We start from the raw sequence: 24,942 nt of genomic DNA on the forward strand, positions 1-24,942 counted from the left end.
ATAGAACAAAAAACAGCATGTACTTATTAAACCACTGGAGCATAACAATGAAGGGATTTTCAGATCAAACTGAAATTGAACATGCTTTATTAACACATTCTGTCCATGATTAATGCCAACTTTCTAAGGAGTTGCATTTTTCCTTTTAAAAGTTATTAGAGTTGACAGTGAATATTATGCAAATGATTTTCAAGAAATGAAAACTCGTGCTATATGCTTCGTGTCGAGACCGTTAGAGTCCCCATCGTCTAGCATGAACACAGCACAACCTCTAGAGGCTGTGCTGTGTCTGGTGGGACTCTAAACGGGGTATAAGACATACCTGATCTCACGGGTGCTGTTCGTTATCCGAAGGTTCGCTAGCTATTCTGAAGGTTCATTATTCCGAAGGTTCGTTAATCCGAAACATGCAAATTCCCTATACCTAGAGGTTCGTTAATCCGAAAATGAAAAAGGGTTCGTTAATCCGAACATTTGTGGCGTTATTCTGAAGGTTCGTTATTCCGGAGATTTGTTGATCCGAAAATGAAATTCAGAATAATGAACCTTCGGAATAACGAATCTTCGGACTAAAGAGCCTCGGAATACTGAACCTCCGGAATAACGAGCTGTAACCGATCTCACTACTCTACAAAAAAATTGTTGTAGAAAAACTGCTGAAAAACACATTTTTCAATTCATTTCATGATCCCAAACTTACTCTATAGGAATAATGTAGAAAAATAGCTCTTTCAGAAAATAAGAAAAACTCAAGATTGATTTGGTAGGCCCGTTTCACCTTTTTTGAGTCCTCACGTAAAATGAAAGGGTGCGACTTTCCGTTGGTTTTGTGATGCATGGTGGCATATTATATGTATAATATATATATATATTTTTTTTCTGAGTAAGTATATGAAGAGTTTGTTTGCAAAAACCGATAAGTCCACATTTGTCAAATGGAGATATTTGCGATTAAAGGTCAAGAAAAATAAAGAGAATGATAAGAAAATGTTTGCTTCTTTTGACCATAACTTCAAAAATATACCTTTATATGTAGTGACCAATATATCATTTTAAAGGTATCATTTTGTACTTTATGACAGAGACCGTACTTCCAAATCTTCAAAAATGAACTTATCGGTTTTTGCAAACAAACTCTTCATATGTTCTGCACATACAGGAAGAAACAGAACAGATTCAGGGGATCATTATTCCTCAGCCTCCTGAAAAAAAGAAAGAATAAAGATGGACAGTGAATTAAAGGTACAATTTTTATTTCATAAAGAACTGTTTTAAAGTAGTGCATTGAATATTATTGCAATGTTAAATTTAAGAATTTTGATATTATTAGCAGTCAAATTTTCTTCGGAGATCCCAGTAGACTGTATAATAACCATGGCTGTATTACTGATTTTTTTTTTCCTTTTTAATTTATAAGATACGGGGAATATGAACACTTAAACAAAAGTCGAGGAGTTAACACCGTAAACGGTGGTGCTTTTGCTTTATGTGGGGGGGGGGGGGATTGACAATTTGACATGGAAGAACATTATTTAAAGAAGAAAATCAGGTTGACAGTAAAGGTTAGGTCCAAACTCTGACCTTGCATAGCACCGGGACAAAAATGCATGTAACTCAAGAATACGATTTTCTTTGGTAGACCTACTGAGAATAATGGTTAAAATGTTTGACGTATCCCTTCTCTTAAAACTACATCAGTTCATTCAAATGTGACATCATGAGGAAGTCTGATTAATTTTCTTTACAATGACAGCTCATTTGTTTACGCTATTGCATTCCGTGGATTGCACAGTATATGATTGAGTATGAGGAAAGGTCAAAATTAGAATAAATGTGAAATTTTGCAAAATGGAGCAAATACGTTATGTCAATAATATCATCCCCATTAATTTGTTGTATCTTTTCAGGAAGGGCCTGTGCTCGAAAAGAACAACGCATTGTGAGATAATGATCAGATTCCAGGCTTTGTTCATATTAAAGACTTGATCCGTAGTATCTGCAAATTAGAATTAAACATAAATGTTGACCAAACAATCATCTCATGGTTGAAAAATAAGATGTAATGTGAGTTTTTGAAAGTGCTCACAATTCAGCATTGCTCATTCCAATAGCTTTCTTTTTTGTTATCATATTCCCTTTTAATCTGTCCCCATACTCAGCTGTATTTCCTTGCACATTCCAGGAACACCCAATCGTAGCAAGTGAGGTGTCATTATAAAGATGATTAATCAGGCTTTCTTATGATGTCAGATCAAATGAAGATAATACCGGTATATGAGTGATACGATATATCAAACAACTTATTTTCAGGGGTAGTATAATCAATAAGCTTATGAAATGAATCTAATTTTTCAGGGTTGCAAAAGTAAAATTGTAGGCCTTATCAAAACTCATGAATAATCTGTGAGATACTTTTTTGTTATTGGTTGCATGTGAACTTGATGAAATAATGAAAAAAGAAACCGAAGCTAAATGAACAATCGCTAGAAGTTTCCCACTTTTATAACATCATCATACAGGACCCTTTTAGGTACAATCAGTGCCGTATACGGCACTGGGTACAATTACTTTATTTATTGCGTGCACGGCTAGTGTGAGAACTTGAAGCAAACTTTTACTTGTAGATGGCGTCCTAACATTTTACGTTCATGCTACCTACGACTACGGTCATGATTTATAACCTTTCACACTTCGCGAAAAAAGCAAAATGTACACCGTGCCCCATGCCTGCAGAAGTGCGTTTGTTGTAGCGATCCGAGCCGATCCGATGCGACCGGTGACCGCGCGTTGCACCCTTGCCTGCATAGCTGTGCTGCGACTTCCTTTTACCGCTTTCTGTACTACGACACGGCTACAACCACGAACTCCCTGTAGCTAGCTTTACACAGCACTGCACTGGATGGAAACAGCTTCCTGGTTCGTTGAAGACATACATGTAGCTTGCTTCCTGGATGCGAGAATCGTATGGTTTCATATTGCATTGGTGTGCATATGACGCAGAATTACAGAATAGGACAGGTTCCGTAGACTAGAAAGTCTGCTCGTCGTGAAGGCAAAATGCCGGAAAAATCAAGGGGTTGTGAAACGTCGTATTAGTGGAATAAACTACACTTTGCTGTCATTTCTTTGGATTTGGCAAGAGCGTTTTGCTTGTCATTCGGACCGTGGTTCCTGCATTTGGCCGCCCCAAAGCTCAGGGGAGCTCCAACGCGGACAAGCATTGTCGGTGGTATTCAGCGATCTCCACGTTAACGTTAGTGAAAGTGAGATAAAGTTTGTGCTTTAAGTTTAGGACTGCTATCACATAGACGCCTATATTACAATCAGAAGAAAAAAAATCGTAGAGTAGTTCCTACTCAGTGTTAAAAAGAAGTGGTCATTGTATCACTTATCAGCAGTCTGACTCTGAATTTGTTGACATTTTTTTTTCTAACAACTTTGTTAGACAATCTAACAAATGTTGGAATTCTAGAATTGCTCTAACTACGCTCTGCTATGTACCCTAAGTTATTTCTTACCAGTGTTACTGTAGCCAGTACTACTCCTACTTACTTACTTTCCAGTGATTTAACTTTTCCGGAATGTTGCTGTATGTCGGTCAGAGCCTGTTGAGGATTGTATCCTTGGCTGCACTTGATGCTTCCAATTAATGTAGCCTGAGCTAATCCCATTCAAACATGTCGTCTAACGTTAAAGTTAGAGTAGATAGAAGTCTAAATAAATCCTAAACTAAAGTTACAATATTAAGTCAAAATGTGTACATTTACCTAACGTTAAAGGATGTGTACAGTCCTTCTTGAAATTACCGGTAGGCTCCTACATGCTCTTTCATATTTCGTAAGAGGCTTTTCATTATCTCACTAACGTTAAGGAATGTTCAAAACATGAATCCCCATCTCAACCAGTACTGTACAGTCTCTTTAATGTCAAGAGAATCAGTATAGATTCAGTTTTACCTTCAGGTGTAACGTTTCTACTATCATTCTAGCATGTGATGCATGGTACATGTATCTAGATCCTATGTATTATTTTCAAGTACTCGTCTCTAAGCTAATTACTAAAGCGAACCAAAGGCAAAGCGAACTGAACTAGAGGGTACTATATTGAATTGTGCCAGATTTGGAGCATACCAGTGCTCTGTTGAAAAAGCGTGCCTCATGAGTTATTTATAGAGGTGGTCACGCATCGCATTTTGTAGCAAAGGGTCATTTACCTGTTGCTGTTGCCCGACCAGATCTTGTGCAAAGTGTCTGCCATGCACAGCACTTGTGTACAGCGACAGGGCTGTGTAACGATACATCTGGTGCGCATACTACTTACAGATGTCCCGAACAAAGACTCGAAGAGAATAAACTCTTTGCATTATGACGTATCCGATATGCGTATTCTTCACATGTAAACTTTGTGGTACACTTTTAGTACCCTTTTTGAGCACATTGGGAAGTGGTCCACTTTTGGCTCAGTTCAGTATGGTACGGTACATAGTACTTTAGGAACGTTAGAATGCTCCTCTGGCTCGGGTAAGGTATGGTACAGTTCACTTCAGGACAGCGCTCGAATGCACCCTACAAGTTCCTTTGTGTAACCCTCCCTACAATGTAAGTTTTACATGGCTCGAAATGCTTTCATCCACATAGTTCTACAGGAAATATGCACGCTAAGCCAATCATAAATTCTACCCACAACCATTTACCATGCTAACCCTACTCCTCACATCGAACTAAACCTAGAAGACAACCCTAACTGTAATGCTAAGTCCTCAGAGAAACAAGATTGGAGCAACTGTTGCAGTTGACCGAAAGATCCGTCTGTATCTGGTCGTCGGGGATTTATGTTCGTCGGGGATTTATGTTCTGCGGAGACTGCGTCTGGCTTCATGTAGGAGAGCGATAACATCAAAAAAATAAAAGACTCCTCTGGACAGACGGATCTCTCTGTCTACTGTTGCAGGAGCAAATGACATGTCACCATCATCTCACAGAGGCACATCATGTGTGCTTTACTTTTATAGGAATTGAGAGCATGTCTTTGTTTTAGTATACATGTGGAGTAATCTCAGAAACCAGTCAGTGATAGCCAAAAGTAAAATGTTTTCTTGTTTGTTTTTGCAGTTTGAACCTCAGTACTGCCTTATTGAAAGACTTACCTCGAAACATCTGAAACGAAAGGTGGTGGAGCCACAAGCTGCTTCATAGCAGTGTAAGCAGCCGTGGTCGCATTCATCTCTTCAAGGCCAGCGAAGCAGTGGAGACGTGTCTCAGAGAGAATCCAGGGGAGACACCAATAAGAAAACTGTTTTTCGTGGGGAATGTGTGATTCGGCTGCCTGTCACAATGGGCGAAATTGTCAAGTATGTTGCTCTACATGACTACCAGCCCACGTCGGACCAGGACATCGTCATGAAGAGCGGCGACATCCTGGTCGTCGTCAATCCGCAAAGTCTGACCTACTTCAAGGGCACGGTGGAGAAGCCGGAGAGTTGGCTGGAGGGAGTGAACGAGAGGACTCAGGACAGAGGCAGCTTCCCGGGGACGTATGTGAGTCTGTACGAGAGGAAGCCTATACCCCTGGCAAGAAGGAACTATGAGTGTGTGCAGCCAAAGCTGAAGCCACCTTCACAAGAACTGGATGGATCAGCAGGTGAATGGTGGTTGGTTTAGTGTGACTAAAAGTTATTCAGTGCAGGAAGAATTACATGTATAGTGTACTAATGTTATCCCTGTTTCTTCCATTTTAGTATCTTTTCAGGGAAGGCTCGTGCTTGAAAAGAATGCATTGTGAGATTATTATCAGATTCCAGGCTTTATTTATGAATTAAAAACTGCAGTAGTATAAATTAAACATATTTTGTTGACCGAACAATCATCTAATGGTTAGGAAATGGGAGTTTTTGAAAGTGCTCACATTTCAGCATTGCTCATTCCCATGGCTTTTTTTTTTTCATCGAAACAGTACATTATCAAAAAGCAGAATTGTTGTGACTCTTCACTCATGGTGATCTCTCCCCATACTCAACTGTTTTCCTTGCACATTCCAAGAACGCCCAATCACAGCAAGTTGTATTGTACATGATAATTTCTAACTGATGTCAAAATGATTTGCTTGACAACCAAGTGAGGATCTCATGATTTGCTATCTTTCCTTTACATACACTGTACACACATAGTATAATTTACTCAGCGTGATCAGGCATTCCTTTTGTGTTCTATTAATTACTGTAGTGTTCATTATACTGTAAAAGTGGAAATTTTCACGGTGTTGAAATTTTCGCGCATTTCACGCAATCAGAAACTAGCGCAAAAATAAAAGCAAGCGAATATTTTTGCTTGCCATACGTTCCTGTACGTGATGTCTTGATTCCGCGGAATAAAAACATGCGAAACTCTTCTTACCAGGCCAAGCGCGACAAAATTAGTTGCGCGAAAATATCTACTTTTATAGAATTTTGAAACCTGTAGTTTAAGAGACACCTTTAAGAATTAATAGAATTTGAACAAATTTTATTTTATGCCCTGCTCTTTGTATGATTTATAACAATACCTTTTTTGATTGACAAGACTCTTGGCTCTTGCAGGGTGCGACATGCAAAAGCACTTGCCTGATTGCCCAGGGCAAGTGAAAATCAAAGTTGGGCAAGCGTTTTGGAACAATATGAAAATTGCTGGCCCAAGTTGGGCAATCAAATAGCTCTGAAGCCCTTTTTTTCACTTTTCCCCATTCAAACTCACATTGTATATTCAACCATAGAGAAGCCCAAAGATAGTGACTGTTTTGTGATGCAATGTTATTTGATGATTTCATTTTGCATTCCAACACTTAAAATGTGAAGAAGACCCAATGCAATGTAACACCAGCACTTGATCAAACCAAGTTTGTTAAGTACTTCAAACTAAAGCATGTGAGCCCTAGACTTACAAGTGATTTTCAATATCATTTTTTTAAATAATACTTTTTGACTTTCTTTGTGCGTAAGTAAAATTCATATTTGGGCAAGTGCTTTGCAACAGTTGAAAATCTGATTGCCTGACTGTGCAAGTGGTGAAAAAAAGTTATGTGGCACCCTACTGTTGATGATAAGCACAGGTTACCTATATATTTTTCTGCTCTGCATCAGCTCCTAATAAGCTCTGTGTTTGAGCACCATGTAGTAATAGTTGTGTCATAACTAGGGGCAGGACAAATGAGTGCCTTACGTGTACATCAGCAGTCTCTAGATCTTAAATTACATTCATTTGCAAATTGGAACAACTTTCATGTAGTGAGGAGTGATATACATTGTACACTTTAGCCACTTTATCCGAAAGGGCTCTACATTTTCTGCACAATTAACAGACATTTATGTTGAAGCATGATATTTTCTTTGACATCCAAAATGTCATTAATCATGTGATTGAGTTACAGACTGTAAATGACTAGACCGTGAGAGCTATCAGTAGGAGGCAGTACACATGCTTTGTGGACAAAATCTGCTAAATGTCAGGGAGAATTAGCAAGCAAATGTCAACTCTGTTTACAACAAAACTCATAGTTTTTAATCTGTAGTGTAGATTTGATCTCCTGGGGATATCTGCTGTACAGCAGAGTAATATGAATAATAAGCTTCACCAACTATCTGGCGATTTGGCTCACCTTGACTGGACAAATTATGTGCCCAGTATGTGAAAAACCTGTTACATTTCAGTCTCTGCTTTTGAATTACATTGTAGGTAGTATTGGGCAGAGCATTTCTTACCCAATTAAGCAGTACCTGATTATGCAGAGACTACTGTACCTCCATCAAAAATTGTATGTGTAGCTCATTTGAGCCCACAACATTATCTTACTATATGTGCAGAACTTTGAATTTATGAGCTCTTAATACTAGAAGCAGTGTCTGTTTGTTTATTCTAGCTGGGTCTTAAAACATATCTCGGAAAGTGTGCTTCATATCATGTGAACCAAGTGTTTTCCCATCTGCAGAGAGAACTAACACAGACTTGAAGTTAACAGCATTATGATAGATTTCCCAGCGTCCACAGCATAAAGTTTCTGGTTGACCGTGTATCAAAAATGTCAAAAGCATTTTGCAGTGATGCTTTGTCCACGAAATGCAGTTTTAATCCTTGTGCAGGGTACTCTCCATTGTACAGTCGACTTTTGTACTTGAGTCATTGTCTAGCATTATACAGAAATACTTTTTTTTTTTTGGTAGACATATTAAGAAGTGCTAGGATATGATACAAATCAGTATCTGATGTCATTCAGTTATTCAGTTAAGGAAAACTTTAAATTCTGCACTTCCATGTTAGGAAACTACCAGCAATGTACTGGTACACTGTATGTTAAAAAAGAAAAGAGAGAGAGAGAAAAAAAAAAACAGATTAAGAAGGGAGGGGCATTCATCAGATACATGTACCTTTTGTGATCATTCAGAACATTTGAGTGTTAAATTTTGACAAAGAATGATATAAGAGCTCTTTTTAATTGCTAGAAAAATCCCAGTTATTATACAAACTTGCCTCAAGACTGTGTAGTAGGTTTAAAGTACATTATCTAGGCCTTCATGGTGTTGTGTAGACCTAAACCTAGCAAATGGTGTCCAAAGGTGCCTATGTAAAAAGATACATATGCATGGTTGCTTCAAATTTAAACTTAAAAGTGCACCCTGTAAAGTCAAAATATCAGTGTGATGTCTCAGTTAAAATAGTTGTAAAATTTGTTCAGACAGAAGGAGAAATTATCTTCCACATGATTTTCTATTATTGTTGATCATTTAATATAAACTGTAAAATCTACATGACAACAGTTGTGCATGTAATTTAGTTTTTACCAAAATACCCACTGCTGCTCTTTGCTCCCAATCTAAAAACAACGAAAAGCAACAAAAACGAGAGAGCAAAAATGTGCTTTATGAATTATCCCAGTTTCAGAAGACTTGAATCACTGTGTAGTGCTGTCAATTTTTACTGCAGTGCAGCTACGTACAAATATGTATGGACTGGCCAGCATTGCCTGCTGCTATGAGTATTGTTGACTTTGCATTATCTTGGTCCGTAATATCCTTCCTACTTGTGCCTCAGTCCACAAGTGGAGAGGAAAGAGTTTCCCCAGACACCCACCGACTGTGATTGTGAAGACTTGACACTAATAATAGACAGAAACTTTTGAACTTGGATGACTCACAGCTGCCTTGAGCTGCTCTTGTCTCTTGCAGACTTACTGCATGATCTATGCATCACATGATACAGTCACATCTTGATTTGAACTGTGATGTGTGATGCTCAGCTGTACACTTGGGTACTTGCAATAAATGCAATAAATAGTGTAGAAAAAGATTTTTAGCCATGCCAAAGAATAAAAGGGACCCCCCCCCCAAAAAAAAAAAAATAAATAAAAAAAAAATAAAAAATAAAATAAATATAACTAAGAGGAAATAAATAATTCAATAGAAACAGTAAACCATTTCATTAAACAAAAACAAATTTTCAATCTGCATGTGTGGTTGTCATTAATAGTTTCATGTTTTGTGATAAACCAGGTCCAGCTTTCTCCATCTTCTCTGATCTTTAAACCAAATTCTAACTTCATTTGGCAACATTATTTGTAGCCTGACGAGACAAGGATCAAACATCTGGGTTGTCAATGGGAAAGATTGTGAACTGAGATGTTTTCAGAGAACCTGTCTGTTTAAAGGGCAAGTGCACCTTTGTTTTACAATACTGTGGTTTGAGTTAATGCAGCAATATCAGTAGAATGCATCAGTGAAAGTTTGAGGAAAATCAGACAATCCATCCAAAAGTAAGAATTTTAAAAGTTTCTGTGCTGTCACTCCTGGATGAGAAGACTTCTGCAATTTATGATGTCACATATGTCGAATGATTTGGAAAATATAAAGAGAATTCTACAAAATTTCATTTTTTGCCTTCTGAAAGAGGCAAGTCAAGTGCTCTTTCATTATGGGAGAACAGTGAAAATATGTTGAATTTTCTTTGTTTTCTCTATATCATGATACACATGTGACATCACAAGCTGTAGTAGTCTTCTCATTCAGCGATGGCGGTGCTGAAGCTGTTACTGATATTGCTTCATTCTCTCAATCCCCGTGTATACTGAGGTGAACTTGTCCTTTAAATGTTACTTGCATGCATCAGATAGTGCTGCATTGCGCAGTCCTCAGAGAGTCAAGTAGTAGCTTTGTATGCTTGACAATCTATTAGAAAAACAAAATAACTGAATCTACCAGATATGGCTTCAAGACTTAACAGGTAGCTGTAGATAGTAGAAGGAGAAATATCCACAATCAGTTATTTTGAACCAAAGTAGTGAAACAGACAAGACAGCATTTCATAAGACGTCAGGCAATTTGAACTTTGAATGATGGGTAAGCTATCTAATTTCCTGTTGACTTAGAGTAAATGGAAAACAAAAAATCAGGCAAAAATCCTTATTTTTACACAAACACTAGGGGGACCATAAAAACAGCAATATTTCAGTTGGGACTATCCAAGGCTATATTTATCATCTTTCTCATGTTTGAAACACATCTTGATACCCAATATCAAAACACAGAATTTGCAAAGGCCTTTTGGATTGCATTTCCCAATTTGTGAGTTGTTGCGTTTATCATTTCTATCATGAGTTTTGCAGCTTTGCATTTATCAATTGCCCAAATCTCTGTGAAAGTTATTTGGAAACATTAATTTTGTGCCTAAAGTGAGTTGATAGCTGCATCCAAAGTTTGGCAGTAATGTACTGAATTTCATTGATGCCATGCATCCTACAAGACAACTGAAAATCACTCCTTGAATTGTTTCTTGAAGTGAAAAGATGTGATTTTGACCTCCTTGCTTAAGATTAATACTTTCAAGAAATATGGAGAACTTCACTACTGATTTCAGCGAATAGTGCATGACGAACTTGATTGTTGGAAGTTTCCCATTCACTGCCATTTTGATGAGATTCACAACCTTCACTGATGATATTTTTCTTTTGCTTGATTCACTCTTGTCTTTCTGAGATTTGGATCTTGTATCAGTGATAATCTTTATTCTAGGTTCATTCAGTCAAGTCTGCAGATGTGACATAAACTCAGAGGGTTATCAAAGATTCAACAGGTGTTAAAAACGAACCATCTGTTATTATGGAAGGAAAATGGGAATGGGCAAGGGATTTGTGTGCACTCCGGCAGCTGCAGAAAACACAACTGAAATTGAAGTTGCATTTCATTTGACTTCTCGGAGTGAGCATTGCATTGTGGGTGACAGTCAGTTTTATTCAGAGGAAGACTCTTGAGAATATGCAAGGGAAAGAGAGGGAGAGAGGGAGAGAGCTCTAGAGGGAAAGGGAGAGAAGGGAAGTGTAAACAAACTCTGGGAAACTCTAAGCACTACATGCCATGGAAACTACGCAAGAGAAAGAAGCCTTCCAGGGTTGTGTTTTTGCTAAGTTACAATGGCCTCTACAGCACTGGTCATGTAGTAATTAGTTTTGTAAAGATGGTTGAATCTCTACCCAACTACAGCTTCTAAGAAAATGCACTTGATATAGATGAGAATTAAATGAGCATCTGTTTACCGAATTTGTGAAAGTTGCTCATCATTTCTATTTCCAGCTCAAGATATGTTTTCCACTACTGCAACTGGAAGTTTACAGCCACTACCCCCCCCCCTCCCCCCCCCCCCCGCAGAGAAATGGGAAGCAAATATAATTATAATAAAAAAAGATCACCATTTTGACTTTTATATAATTTGTTGAGGTGAAATTTCTTCACTGTGATGGAATACCATGCATACAAGAATGCAGTCATACAGTGATTAGATTTTGGGTGGTTTTCAGCTTTGCCGCGTATTCTGTACTGTATTTTCGTTCAACAAGGAAGTATGTACCTACCTAAACCTGATGTTTGAATAGCAGGTGAAGGAGATGGTTCCATGCTGGGATGATTGCTCATTATCTACACAAGACGTGTCCATTAATGCAGTTGCCATAGGACCTGATAAAAGCAATTTCCTGTAAGAGAATAATGTCTAGGGAAGGGGTGTAAGTCTATTGTCTCTATATGTAGAGAGTATATTGGGTTACTTCTGTATAGGCTTGTAGTGCCCATCGAGAGGGTGCAATAAACCAACATAATGACCAGGTAGGGTATGCTGTGATAGAGACACATTAGATGTGACGACTAGTCCCGAGTATACTTGGACAGGTGTCTATGGGAAATGCATGTTGTAGCAAAATCAGCCCGTCCTCAGTGGGTTTAAGTTTGTATGATATCCCCTGATGTATCAAAATCGTGGTATATTTAGTTTTCAGCATTCTCAGTTAAATAAATTATAAATGTGACAGCGAGGTGCAAAAGTGTTTCCAGTGCAGAATCAATCATGTCTATCTTTTCAGTGTTTTTCTGTGGTACAGTCTGGTAGATACAGACAGGTATATCATGTGCAGATATGCATAACATTTGAATATATCTGACAGTAAATCTGTCTCTTGCAATCTGTATGGTGTATGAAAGCCAACTTCTGAAATGATTTTGATTTCATGTCTGTTTTTGTTTTCAAATTTCTTACCAACAGGTGGCGGCATTGACGAATTAATTCATCAGGGCATAGTTACGCCAGAGTTTTGTCAACATTGTAAGTATCAAGATCTTTGTGGAAAAAAATAAGGAAAAAACAAAACAAAACAAAAGCAGCACAATGGCATTTTAATCAGCACTTGGTTGACTGCCATCAAACAGCATGACAAGCAATGCAGTGCAACTCATGGCAGGCACTTGGTTTGCCGCAGGAAAGTATTGCGAATATAAAATACCTGACAACTATATTTTTAGTCCAATTTATGTTATCCCTTATTGATATTCATGCAAATATTTCATGTGCTTAATTGTTTGTTTGTTTGTTTGTTTGTTTGTTTGTTTATGTGTGTGTGTTTTTTATGTATCAAAATGTTATATGTAAAGCACTTTGTATAGCCCTACAGCTAGGGATTTGCTCTTGGCTGTTGAGTGCTGTATGTGGTAAAGATATTGACTGCAGAATGAGAAGTCAATGGCTGCTGACTGGCCGCTGTATACAGGTGACCACTCCTGAAGGGTGTCTTTTCTTACTGAGTTTCTCTGCAGGAGCATTAGAGGCATTTGTAGTGTGGATTGTGACTATAGACAGGTGGCCACTAAGACACATGTGTAGGAACAGGTGTTCAACAGGTTTACTTTTCGAAGGGTAGTGTTTTATCTGTCTGTCTGTCTGTCTGTCTGTCTGTCTATCTATCTATCTATCTATCTATCTATCTATCTATCTATCTATCTATCTATCTATCTAATCTATATATCTATCTATCCAGTCTCTTCTATGTGTTAAGTATGAAACAAAGCTATTAAAGTCTAAGGATTCTCTTCAGGCTTATTTGAGTGCTGCAGTGCAGTAGACAAGGCTCTGGACCTTTAAACAGCAAGTCTTGGATTCAAGTCTTGCCCAATGTTTCCATCTTTTTAAAGATATGCACAAAGTCTCTTATGATCAAGATGTAAAAATGGGTGCCTGGCGATATTGAGGAAAGAGTTGTGACAGGGATTTTTGGAAGAAAAGGCTTCAAAGGCTGGGCACATGGAAAAGTGGTCTTGGTATTAAAAAGACCATTTTATCATAATTCTACTGCAGACGGAGCTTGTCCTAATAAAATCATCGGAAAAAAAAAGGCGGGAAAGGAAAAGGAAATATAATCATTGTGGCTTGGGGAAGCCTTATCTGTGGCTATTGTGTGGTACACAATGCCCTCAGAAATATGATATTTAGAAATAAGAAGTATTTCACGAGTTTCTATTCCATGAATTGACTCTCCTTGTGGTGTTAAATACAATGTACATATCAACAACGTAATGCTACATGATGAGAGGAAATTATGGCGCCATCTATTCCATGTGCTCAATCGTTGCATCCCCTGCTTAATCTGCTGTGATCTGTTCATGGCTAAAGCGCAAAGTGCAGCATGAAGCCAGGATACAATATAAATCCCTCATTATCTTACAGAAGCCTGCGATTCTCAGCGTGGATCAATTTCCTGTTTGTTTTTAATGAAGATAGCAGCTACAGCAGCCACTCTATATTGGTAGGCAATATTCTGATACCCCAAATAGGGCAGTACCTCTAGTGACCGCAATCATAGAGGGTCTTGTCTGTAGTGATGCTGTATGTAATTTGCACTTTGTCTAGTTCTCTTCATAATATCATGTAGATTATTATTTATTTATTTATTTATTTCTGGAAGACTAATACAGTTGAACCTCTCGTATCCGGACAAGTCGGGACCGGGGCTCGTCCGGATAAGGGATTTGGCCGGATACGGGAGACTCAATGCTTTATACATGTAGAGTCTACATATACATACACATGTACTGATATAGCCCATTGTAGTAATGTGTATACTGCAACCTTTTCATTGTTACACACAGTAACAGACCCCAAAATACAGGTTCGTGTTTGCAAGAATGAAATCATTTTCTTTTATAAATTCTTGGGATGATTTACCTAAATAATTATTAAGAAATGTATCCGTTGGGAATCCCCCTTTCCTCCCGTAATTATTAAAAAAAGATTTAAAAAATCACGGCGAGATTGCGTCCGGATAATAGAGAGATCCGGATAAAGGGAGGCCAGATAATAGAGGTTCAACTGTATATGAAAAGGGCACATTGTGATTGCATTAAAAGGATCCAACAGGCATACAGTGAGTCTACTCATTTGTTAAGTTCTCACCTTTCCATTTTGTTACAGTAAGGGGATGGGTTCCTTGCTTTATGTCAGTGGCACAATTTATGGTTGGGCAAGAATTATAACTCAGTCACACCAAGTTCTCCAGTTTGCCCAAGATAAACGTATGGGTGCAATGTGCAGGCATGCCTTACAGTTGGCATTATGTGTACTGCTTACACACATGTTGTATACATCACACATTCGTAAAAACTGTAATCATATCAGGTACAGATCAACTTACAGTGATATTAGTTGTCTTGTATTCCAACACCTGATACAAATAAAAGACAGTGAGATCCTGCATCATGTTTTTACAATTTGTATATATATCATAGGTGTGTATGATAGGAATGGCAGTATACACTGTATAGCATTGTATTTATAGTGTGTATGGTACATAATCATAATGTTAATGTATATTGTACATGTACGCAGAGTTCGAAATTAGCAATGGTCCGCTGGCCATTGGCCACCCAAAATCACGTCGGACTAGCTAAAAATCATAAAATTCTGAAGTTACTAGTCCGTCTGGCTAGCCAAAATATTGCTTCAGTGTTAAAATTGATTCTAAGTAGTCCGCCTGGCTAGTAAAAAAAAAGTTAAGTGCGACCCCTGGTTTACTACGTGATGAAAGTGCATGTATACAGTGATATACATTTATGCAAGCATACACATATCCAAATACATAATGTAGTATAGGCCTCCAACATCAGTGAATTTTCAGAATGAGTGAATACCATTCCATTGGTGTGTAAGTGTTACTTTACTGTATTCTAGCTATTATTTTCACGAATTTCGCACATCACAGTTGGATTACAAATTTAACAACAAGCTAAAATATCTCCATGCACTGGGGCAATAGTGCATTCCAATAAGCATCGTGAATACAACATCTCTTGAAAAAATGTTTATAACCTCCTTATTTATGAAAATATCTGTATGTGAATATAACAGCATAGTTATACAGTATTTGATACAGGTGGGATTCATTAACCTGGTACACTATTGAAAAAAAAGCAATGAAAAATAAAGCAAAAAAGTAGGTGTGGTATAGCAAAGCACGGAGATAACATATGAAGAGCTTGACAGCAAAACAAGTTAAGTACAAATTTTACACATTTTAACGCAAGTCCATCATTGGATAAAGACAAAATGAAACCATTTCAGTGATATCTCTTTCTTTTTTTTTTGTACATAACAAGAAATAGGCCTGCATATTCTTGAAGTTGTGATAAAGAATATCCCATATTTTCTACTTTTTTTAGCAGCTTTAGAATCACAAATCGAATAAACAAAAATAGAGTTAAAGGTACTGTATAGTACTGGTTGAGGTGGGGATTCATGTTTTGAACATTCCTAAGTGAGATAATGAAAAGCCTCTCATGAAATATGAAAGAGCATGTAATTTTAAGAAGGATTCAACGTTTATTTGATGAAAATTGGTTTTCAAATGGCTGAGATATCCAAAAAAAGATGCTAATAATAAAAGGCGACATGCCACAACTTTATTAGGATCTCTTTGTTTCACCTTGTTTTGGGATATCTCAGCCATTTCAAAACCAATTTTCATCGAATAAACTTTTGATACCCCTTAGAACTGCATGCTCTTTGACATCTCATAGAGTGGTTTCTGAATATCTCGCAAAACGTTCAAAGCTAAATCCTCACCTTGACCAGAACTGTACACACCCTTTAACTTGTTTTGCAATCAAGCTCTTCATGTACACGTAGTAATGATAATGATAATAATACTGTTAATAGTAATAATAATAATAGTAATAGTAATAATAAGAATGATAATAATAATACTAATAATACTAATACTAATAATAATAATAGTAATACTACTACTACTACTAATAATAATAGTAATAATAGTAATACTACTAATAATAATAGTAGTAATAGTAACTTAGTAATAATAATAAAAAATATTAATAATAATTATAGTAAAATAATGATAATGATAATAATTGACAGTGCTTATATAGCACATTACACATAGTAATAAACACTGTAATAAACACTCCACAACCAATGCTTCATGAAGAACACACTAGGAGGAAGTAGACTTTGATTCTGACAGTGCCATCAGGGGTACCACAAGTAGGGAAAGTACTTTCCTACTAGTTTGCACTGTCAAGTAGTGAACAAATATTACTAACATCCAAATAAATGATGTAGATGCTGTCAGAATCATGCTCAGGCCTGCTCCCTAAATTCAATGGTCAATTGTGTTGCTGATGGAAACAGTTGTGTATAATAAGTTGTTTGAAATACAGTTTGTTCTGTGTGGGGAAAAATACTCCACTGCTACTGGTGTCTGTATTGTGTTCAACTGAGTTCAGTTATAATTATTGGTTGCCCAAGGACAAGCAGTCGTCTAGGTTGGTAGTGTTCTGTATGCAACGTGATAAAGATATGCCAGCTTGTGTCTCTTTTAAACAATATAAGGTGGACTTGGTAGAAATGATTTAGTATAGGGAGTATTGGAATAGACAGTCGAAAGTAATCAGAAACTTCACTTGGTTGCTGAAGTTTAAACTCTTGTAATGTAACCTGAACTGACAGCAGGATCCTGTGTAATGGCATCAGAAAACTCAGAATGACTCATTAGTTAGGTTCACATGCTGTTCCTAAACTTTAAGTTTAGGTCGAAAACTTAACTCTTGATGATTAACTTGTAGTTCAGCAGTGTGTGGACGCACTCGAAAGTTAGCAATCTTTAAGTTTAGTCAATGATTAGAACCACGAGATATCTTAGGGTTTACGCTCTCTCCACGAGCTATGTGGGGTCCCCACTCGTAGTTTTGCTCCGTGTGGACACAATAATCAATGAGCTTGTGAGTTAGTGTGAACCTCGTGTCTTGTTCGCTGTGCCATTTTGTATGGGCATTAGGTCATCTAGCAAAGAATCTGAACTTCCGTTGTAATCAGTTGTAACTTAAAGTTTAGGTGCACGTGTGAACCCGCATCATGAATTCACGAGTGGAGCTAATCATCGACAGTTAAGTTTTTGACCTAAACTTCAAGTTTGGCAACTGTGTGTGAACGCAACTTTTGTATTGAAGTTACTACTGCTGTTTATCTCATTATCACCTGCCAGACTGTGTTTGATTTGCATCAATTGTCCGATTTTCCGCAAACTTTCATTGGTGTGTTCTAATGTTGCTGCTTTCACTCAATCCACATTTTTCTTTGGGTTTTGGTTTCCTGTAATGCGATTTTATAATGTAAATGGCTTTTGTATTTCATCATCACAATACATATCAATACATCAGAATACAAATTGTAAAGTGCTGTGAAGAATGGAATAGCTTCAGCATTTGTGCATGACAAGACAGGCTGTAACCTTTTGTACATTGTATATATTTGCAGTATGCTTATTTTTATATGTCACAAACTACATACTATGTAGTAAGAGATAGAGAGAGAGAAATTACTTTTCCATGCTCCAAGCTGCAAATGTAGCTAAGAGTACAATCATGGGAGCTGCCTGTTGTAAGATGTAATACTACACCTTTGCATACAGTACATGCTTCCAGTTGTTTAGGATGTAATCTCTTGCAAGGAAGTATGTCTGTGACACTGTCATCAGTGTGGTACCTGCACATATTCAAAGTTTTTTTTTTGAATAAACAAAACAAAATAAAATCCAGAGAACAGAAGGCAAACCTTTTAAGACTCAACAAAGAGGAAAATTGCATTTCCTGTGTCCATTATGCACAACAGGGTCTGTTCCAGTGAGCGATGAGCATGGTATGATTTTATTACCCACATAATTTTAATGCATTCTCCAGAACAGGCCAGTAATATGTAGGCACTGTGTACTTGTATTCTTTCTTGCATACTACATACCAAGATTCACATACATTTTATAATGTATTTGACTTATGGTAATAGATGTAGTGTTGTAATCTTGTTTCTAGGCTTCTTTATGCACCGTGGTATATAAATCAGTACTTGCTGCAATATTTAAAACGTTATTACTATAAGACCCAAGGATAAATGACACTGCCCCACATACAGTTGTATAAATGCATTGTCCAGGCCTTCAACAGTAAGCACTATATGATATATTACATATTATAATATTGATGTCATAGTTCACTTATAGAAGTAAAATGACATCCTATCTGTGTTTCAGAATGGATCCCATACATGAATATATTAGAACAACTTTTCTTATAACATACATTTTAAGTCCTACATCTGTATGCTACACATCCCACCAATAGCTTGCTTTGAACATGATACATGTAGCTACCTGGGTAAGAATGCATAAATCCAACCATTTGTTACCTACTTCTCAGACTTTCTTTATGTATCAGTACAGTGACAGCTTTAGATGTAGCACCCATGTTACCATTGTTCTTTGGTGGGTGCATTACTTCCTTGAGAAACCTGGTATAGATGACCAACAGAGCAGAACAAAGAGTTTTTAACACCCTGCAGTTCTTATACCATCCACAGCTGCCACCCATACTCGGTGTATATAACTACTCAAACTTGCTGCACAATTATGCTTTAAATATTCACACTGTGCAATTAGCTGTGATTTCTCTGTAGAGGCTGGTTTAATGCAAAAATTGGCTTGCATACTATCATATGATATCACATTCTGTATAAATCCAAGAATGGAGGAGCAGAGGTTGTGTTTCAGGTGCAGTTGTCTATTTGATTCAGCTACAGGTTGGAGTAAATGGCCAAAGTGGATATTGTCTCTCATATCTGATGGATCAAGCATTTTGCTCAAGCATTTTGCTAGCTAGATGTTGACCAATGAACTGGTCAGCTCTGTCCAGATAAGTACATGGAGGTAGCCCTGTTTTGGAATATTTCATATTATTTCAGGTCTCTAATTCCATTTGATTTGACTCAAATTTTTGTAGGAGGCATCAGGGCCAGTTATGAGGCATCATGGCCAAAACTGATTTATTTGCCAATAATGTTTTCACTTTCATGCACCACCATTGATTTGATTGATAATTGTTCTGCCTGGTAACGAAGGTTAAACACCACTGTTGTTTTAGGATGTGTATATAGCCCACCAGATATTTGCTCACTGGCAATTAAAATATCAAGGGAAATGTGATATTTAGACCACATTCTGAGAAAAATATTTCTGTGCAACAGTGCAGGTCTATGAAAAAGTGGGGAAAATTCATGTTCTGTTTTCAAACTTTTATAAATTATGACTTGTTACTCTTACCAGGAAAGGGTTACGATCAGTTGTGGTCTGAAATCTAATTTTGGAGGGGCATCTTGGACAGTTGGTTGGGCACGGCGGCCATTGGCCTAATGACCTCAGTGTCATTAGAGCACTGTTACTTGTCTTTAATATACAAAATAGAACAGCAGTATTAAGTGTATGTCTGAAAAGCTGGACTGTACGATGATACTGGAGTGTTCATTAGTGTGCATGGCAGGGAATAATTTTCCAACTCAAATCTGATTAGCAATTTCAGGTGATGAACAATATTTCAAATGGTATCCTGTATACTTCTGTGGAAGAAAACTGCTACACAAAAGTTAGTTTGTGTAGCAGTGATATAAAATGCATAGCAAATTGCAATGTGATACCAGGAAAATTATTCCGTGCATGGGGAGAATTATCAACACCATGCTGTATATTTTGAAAAGGTGATTTTTTTTTTCCTGTGACCTCATTCCAGTGAAGATGGGCAAGAGAAGGCATACCACATGACAGTAAGGTTGGGTTGTTGCTTTCCTAGCCTGGAATTCTGTTGGATGGCTGATGAAGTGTCCCATTGTCCCATGACCAATTAAGAAAAGATTTACTTGCATATCCGTCCTGACTTTACAATGATTGCATCCCTTGAGGCAGTGGCTATATATTCTATATGAGCAGTGCTTGTATAGGACATTTAATAGCATTTGAAGTACAATTCTATACCATTTTAAAGTTGGCTTTAATGAATAGTGGAAAAGTAAAGATGAATGGAATGTAATAGGTTTCATCAGAAATAGGATGTTAAAGAAAGAAATGTGTGAAATATGTAACTTGTTGAGAACGGGTCCTGAGTATACATTGTACTCTGGCAGATGTTTTCACTAACCATTGATGAATATTGCAACCACATGTAATACTCAAATTGGCAGAATTGATGGTGTTGTCAAAACACAAATCTTCAAATGAATTGCATAGACAAATCTTCACTATCCTTGTTTGACATGACCTTGATAAGAATACGATCATTTACCTCTGATTATTGTGGTCACAAATAAACACACAGCAATGGTGATTTTTATTTTTTGAAAGAACAAGTTGCAATTGCTACTATATACACTGTATTACAATTATCAAACAAACTATGATATTGGGAATATTTTTGTTTGCAAATCTGTGAAAGAGCTGTGATAAAAGGATTACATCATCACCTTTAATTCATCAGGGCTTTTTTGGGTCAAAACTTGTGAATCTGTAAAGATTTGTTGAATTTTCATGTTAAATGTGAACTTGAGATGAAACTTAATCAAAATGCTGGGTTGTTTTTGTTTTACTTTATTTATCAAAGTCAACTTAATCGTAGTGTGGAATTGTGCTTTAATTTTTAAGACTATAATGAGCCAGTTCTTGAAGGTGAAGAAGTGAAACAGAAACATATCTCACTCTCTTTCCATAAAGAGAATGTAAGGATTGATTGTACATGTCACATGTGACACCTGCCATGTGACACTCGTCATAGCATTTTTGTAATTATGCAATTTTTTTGCTCTTCATTAATTTTCATAATTTTGTCCTTGATGTCAACCATGCTTAAGTGTTTCACGGCAATTGAATGGACCAAGTAGGTTTTTGACAATTAAATTTTATCTCAAGAGAAACTGAATGAAAGCTGTTCTTGAGACTTTGATAACATGGGTAATTGGAAAGTCACTTATTTTTATGTATTCAAATGTACTGGTATGGAAACATGAGAGAAAGAAGGAGAGAAAGAAATAGATCATATATAATGAAACTTCCTACTTCAGGTGTGGCAGTTACAAAGTACACTACATGTCCATGTATGATACAATACCCTTGATGGCTTTGATACAAAGGTGTGCCATTCTGTCATTTTTGTGTTGTCTGTAAACGTGTGAATTATGACAGACAAATTAGAGCAAATCGTTGATATGCTTTACTCTGAAAAGAGGTTAGAGGCATTTAATCATTGTTATTTTTTCCTTTGTCTGTTTGTGACCAAAATTTACAATGTGTACATGGTTTTGTTATAGTTGATATGAAAATCACTCATTTAAGTAAATAAAACTTTTATTGCTTCTCTGTCATGGAAGGAAAAATAGAACCCCCAGAAATTAGGTGACTTACATAGACACCAAGTAAGTACGTAGACGCACAAATTTGCTTGTCTTTTTTCCATATTACCCAGAATAAAGACAGGTTAAAAAAAATATATTCAAAGTCAATTGTATTTGTGTTAGGGAAATTATGGCAGACTTTATTTTCATAAGTCTTCCATTATATGCTGTTTGATGTATAGGTGTTAGGGCCCCAATTTTTCTCTCTGTCTCTTTTTTATTTAAAACAACAACAACCTTACACTCTTATTTCTGCCGAGTCAAAATTTCAACTCTGAATCCGAGTCAAAAAATTTTCACTCCGATCCATGTAAATTTAACACCAACTGTGTACTTCTGACTCAAATCCGAGTTATCATTTTGGTTGTCGGACTTTTTACACCTGCGCAAAGTCACATCAGAAATACCCAGCGCGGTGTACATGACATACACGCGCTACAATTGGACAAAACATGTCACGTGTCCTATGTGACGTAGTACCCCCGCGAAAAAAAAGCGTCATTTCTCGACGATCCGCCGCGGCCGCGAGATGTCTTGCAACTTTTTGTCTTCAAGATGGACAATTTTGTGTGCACTTTTCTAGAGGAATGCGGAATGGAGGAATACATAGGAGTTTTCATCTGTGAGTACCCACCTCATTCACAACACTCATATAAATAATTGCCTGAAACATGGTCTAAACAGTCGGTTTTATGTAGGGCAAAATGAACTTTCAACACAGACACATTGACTGGTAATGGCGTAGCCGTAGGCGGCCTTACGGTAGCTCGTACCTTTTGTACGTAGCCTGTGCTATGCTATACGTTAGAACCAATCTACAATAGATGTAAACCTACCTATTCTAATAACATGTAATAAATAAGTTTCAATCCACCCCCTTCGCCTAGTTTCATCGTACCATACGGGTATAGTTCCTTGCATGTACAGTGGAGGTGTAGCTAGGTAGGTTCACATCTATTGTAGATTGGTTCTAACGTATAGCATATAGCCTAGGGCTACGTACAAAAGGTACGAACTACCGTATGGCCGCCTACGGCTACGCCACTACCAGTCAATGTGTCCGTGTCAAAAGTTCATTTTGCCCCAAATAAAACTGACTGTTTAGACCATGTTTCAGGCAATTATTTATATGATTGTTGTGAATGAGGTGGGTACTCACCGATGAAAACTCCTATGTATTCCTCCATTCTGCATTCCTCTAGAAAAGTGCACACCAAATCCCAGTCATTACTACACCAAAATGGGTTACTTACAATGTGGGAAACCACACCGTATCAGAGTGAAATTGTGATCTTTTGATTTGGAAATCCGTGTCATTTTGCACCTAACTGACCCCATTTCCGAGTCAAATTTGACACTTTCCGAGTTGATTTGACGCCACAGAAATGACTCGGAAGTGACTCGGAATCCGAGTGAAATCATTTGACTCGGAAGTCCGAGTAGCTTTCACTCGGAAGGAGTTGACTCCCAGCTGGCGCCATTTCCGAGTCACATTTCACACTTTCCGAGTTATTTTTGACGCCGCAGAAATAAGAGTGTACATGCTGTGGGAACATGCTTTTTCTTTTCAACTTTGCAAATCAATGTTCAATAGTCTATCTCTCGAAGCATATTGCTGATCAACAAACTTGTATAAATAACTGAACTTAAAGGAGAATATATGGAGAATATACACTCGTGTCTGAAAAAGTATCAAATAAGGAATTAATATTTTAGTCAACTTGAAAAGATTTTGACAGCTTTATATAATGGGTTATTGTCATTCTTTTGCTTGGAGACTTTTCCAGAGTAGACCTCAGAGGATGTAGTACAACTAAGAACTTGTACCTCAGAGCTACCTTGTATGTAATTCATCCAATTACTCTTTAGGGGAGGTTTACTGTGTATAGCTACACTATGTACTTTTGCTTGTAAAATGGGACATAGGGGGAATGCATTTTTTTCTTCTTCATACATATGAAGTATAAAATGTATCATCACAGTTTAGAAACTGTTAATAGCATATGCATTTTTGAGCAAATTTGGAATTGAAATTAGATGTAATTTTAGTTTAAGAATGAATATATAGAATAGTATAAAATATACATTATTTGAAATTGCCATAGAAAGAGTTGTATTTGGAACATTTACACATTTGTAGAAAGAATCTTATCTTTATTTTTTCTCAAACTACCATTTATTAGGCATTTTTCCCTAAAGGCACACCATCAACTTTTGCTTTTCTCTTTTATTACTTTAATATATCAGGTCAGGATTATATATGGGGCTGTGGAACGATAGCAGTGAGGTACCCCGGCTGCAGGAACCTCTTCCACAAAATGTGTGCTCCGTTTGCTGACCGGTATGAGAAGCAGCTTCTCCCGCCAGGAGTGAATCCATTTAGGGAAGAGGTAAGCCATGATGAGCTACATTTTATGTATGAACTACTGTAAAAGTGGATACTTTCACCTTTTAGGACTAATTTTTTCACGCTCGGCTTAATAAGATGAATTACTACTACTAGTACTACTACTACTATTGATAATTATAATAATGATAATAATAATGATAATTATTATTATTATTATTCACATTAGGAAGAGCATAATAATTAACAAATTCTCTATGCGCTTGACATAACATATAATACAATCAATCATGACATACAATCAATCGTTGAACAGGTAAGTTTTCAGTGCCTTTTGCGCTTGTTTTTAATTCTTCAGAATCAGGACATTGATGCTTAAACATGCATGTATGGCATGCAGAAATATTCACGTGCTTTTATTTTCGAGCTAGCTTCTGGTTGCATGAAATGTGCGAAAAATTTCAACACTGCAAAAATCTCCTCTTTGACAGTATAGTGAATGGAGTAATCATTGGATAAACAAATGAATTAATGAATGAT

At 37.0% G+C, this 24,942-nt stretch overlaps 1 protein-coding gene across 1 annotated transcript in view; it reads left to right on the forward strand.

Annotated features, from left to right (window-relative positions):
* The first annotated feature begins 5,125 nt into the window (after positions 1 to 5,125).
* The window catches only part of LOC140237299 (phosphatidylinositol 3-kinase regulatory subunit alpha-like), an 80,794-nt gene continuing 60,977 nt past the window's right edge, over positions 5,126 to 24,942 (forward strand). Inside the window, exons 1-3 of the mRNA XM_072317238.1 lie at positions 5,126 to 5,640; positions 12,552 to 12,611; positions 24,303 to 24,445. Of these exons, the coding sequence (XP_072173339.1) occupies positions 5,334 to 5,640; positions 12,552 to 12,611; positions 24,303 to 24,445 (510 nt within the window). The 5' untranslated portion in view covers positions 5,126 to 5,333. The remainder of the gene's footprint in view (positions 5,641 to 12,551; positions 12,612 to 24,302; positions 24,446 to 24,942) is intronic.

Source organism: Diadema setosum, chromosome 13, assembly GCF_964275005.1.
Source record: "Diadema setosum chromosome 13, eeDiaSeto1, whole genome shotgun sequence".
Lineage (NCBI taxonomy): Eukaryota > Metazoa > Echinodermata > Echinoidea > Diadematoida > Diadematidae > Diadema > Diadema setosum.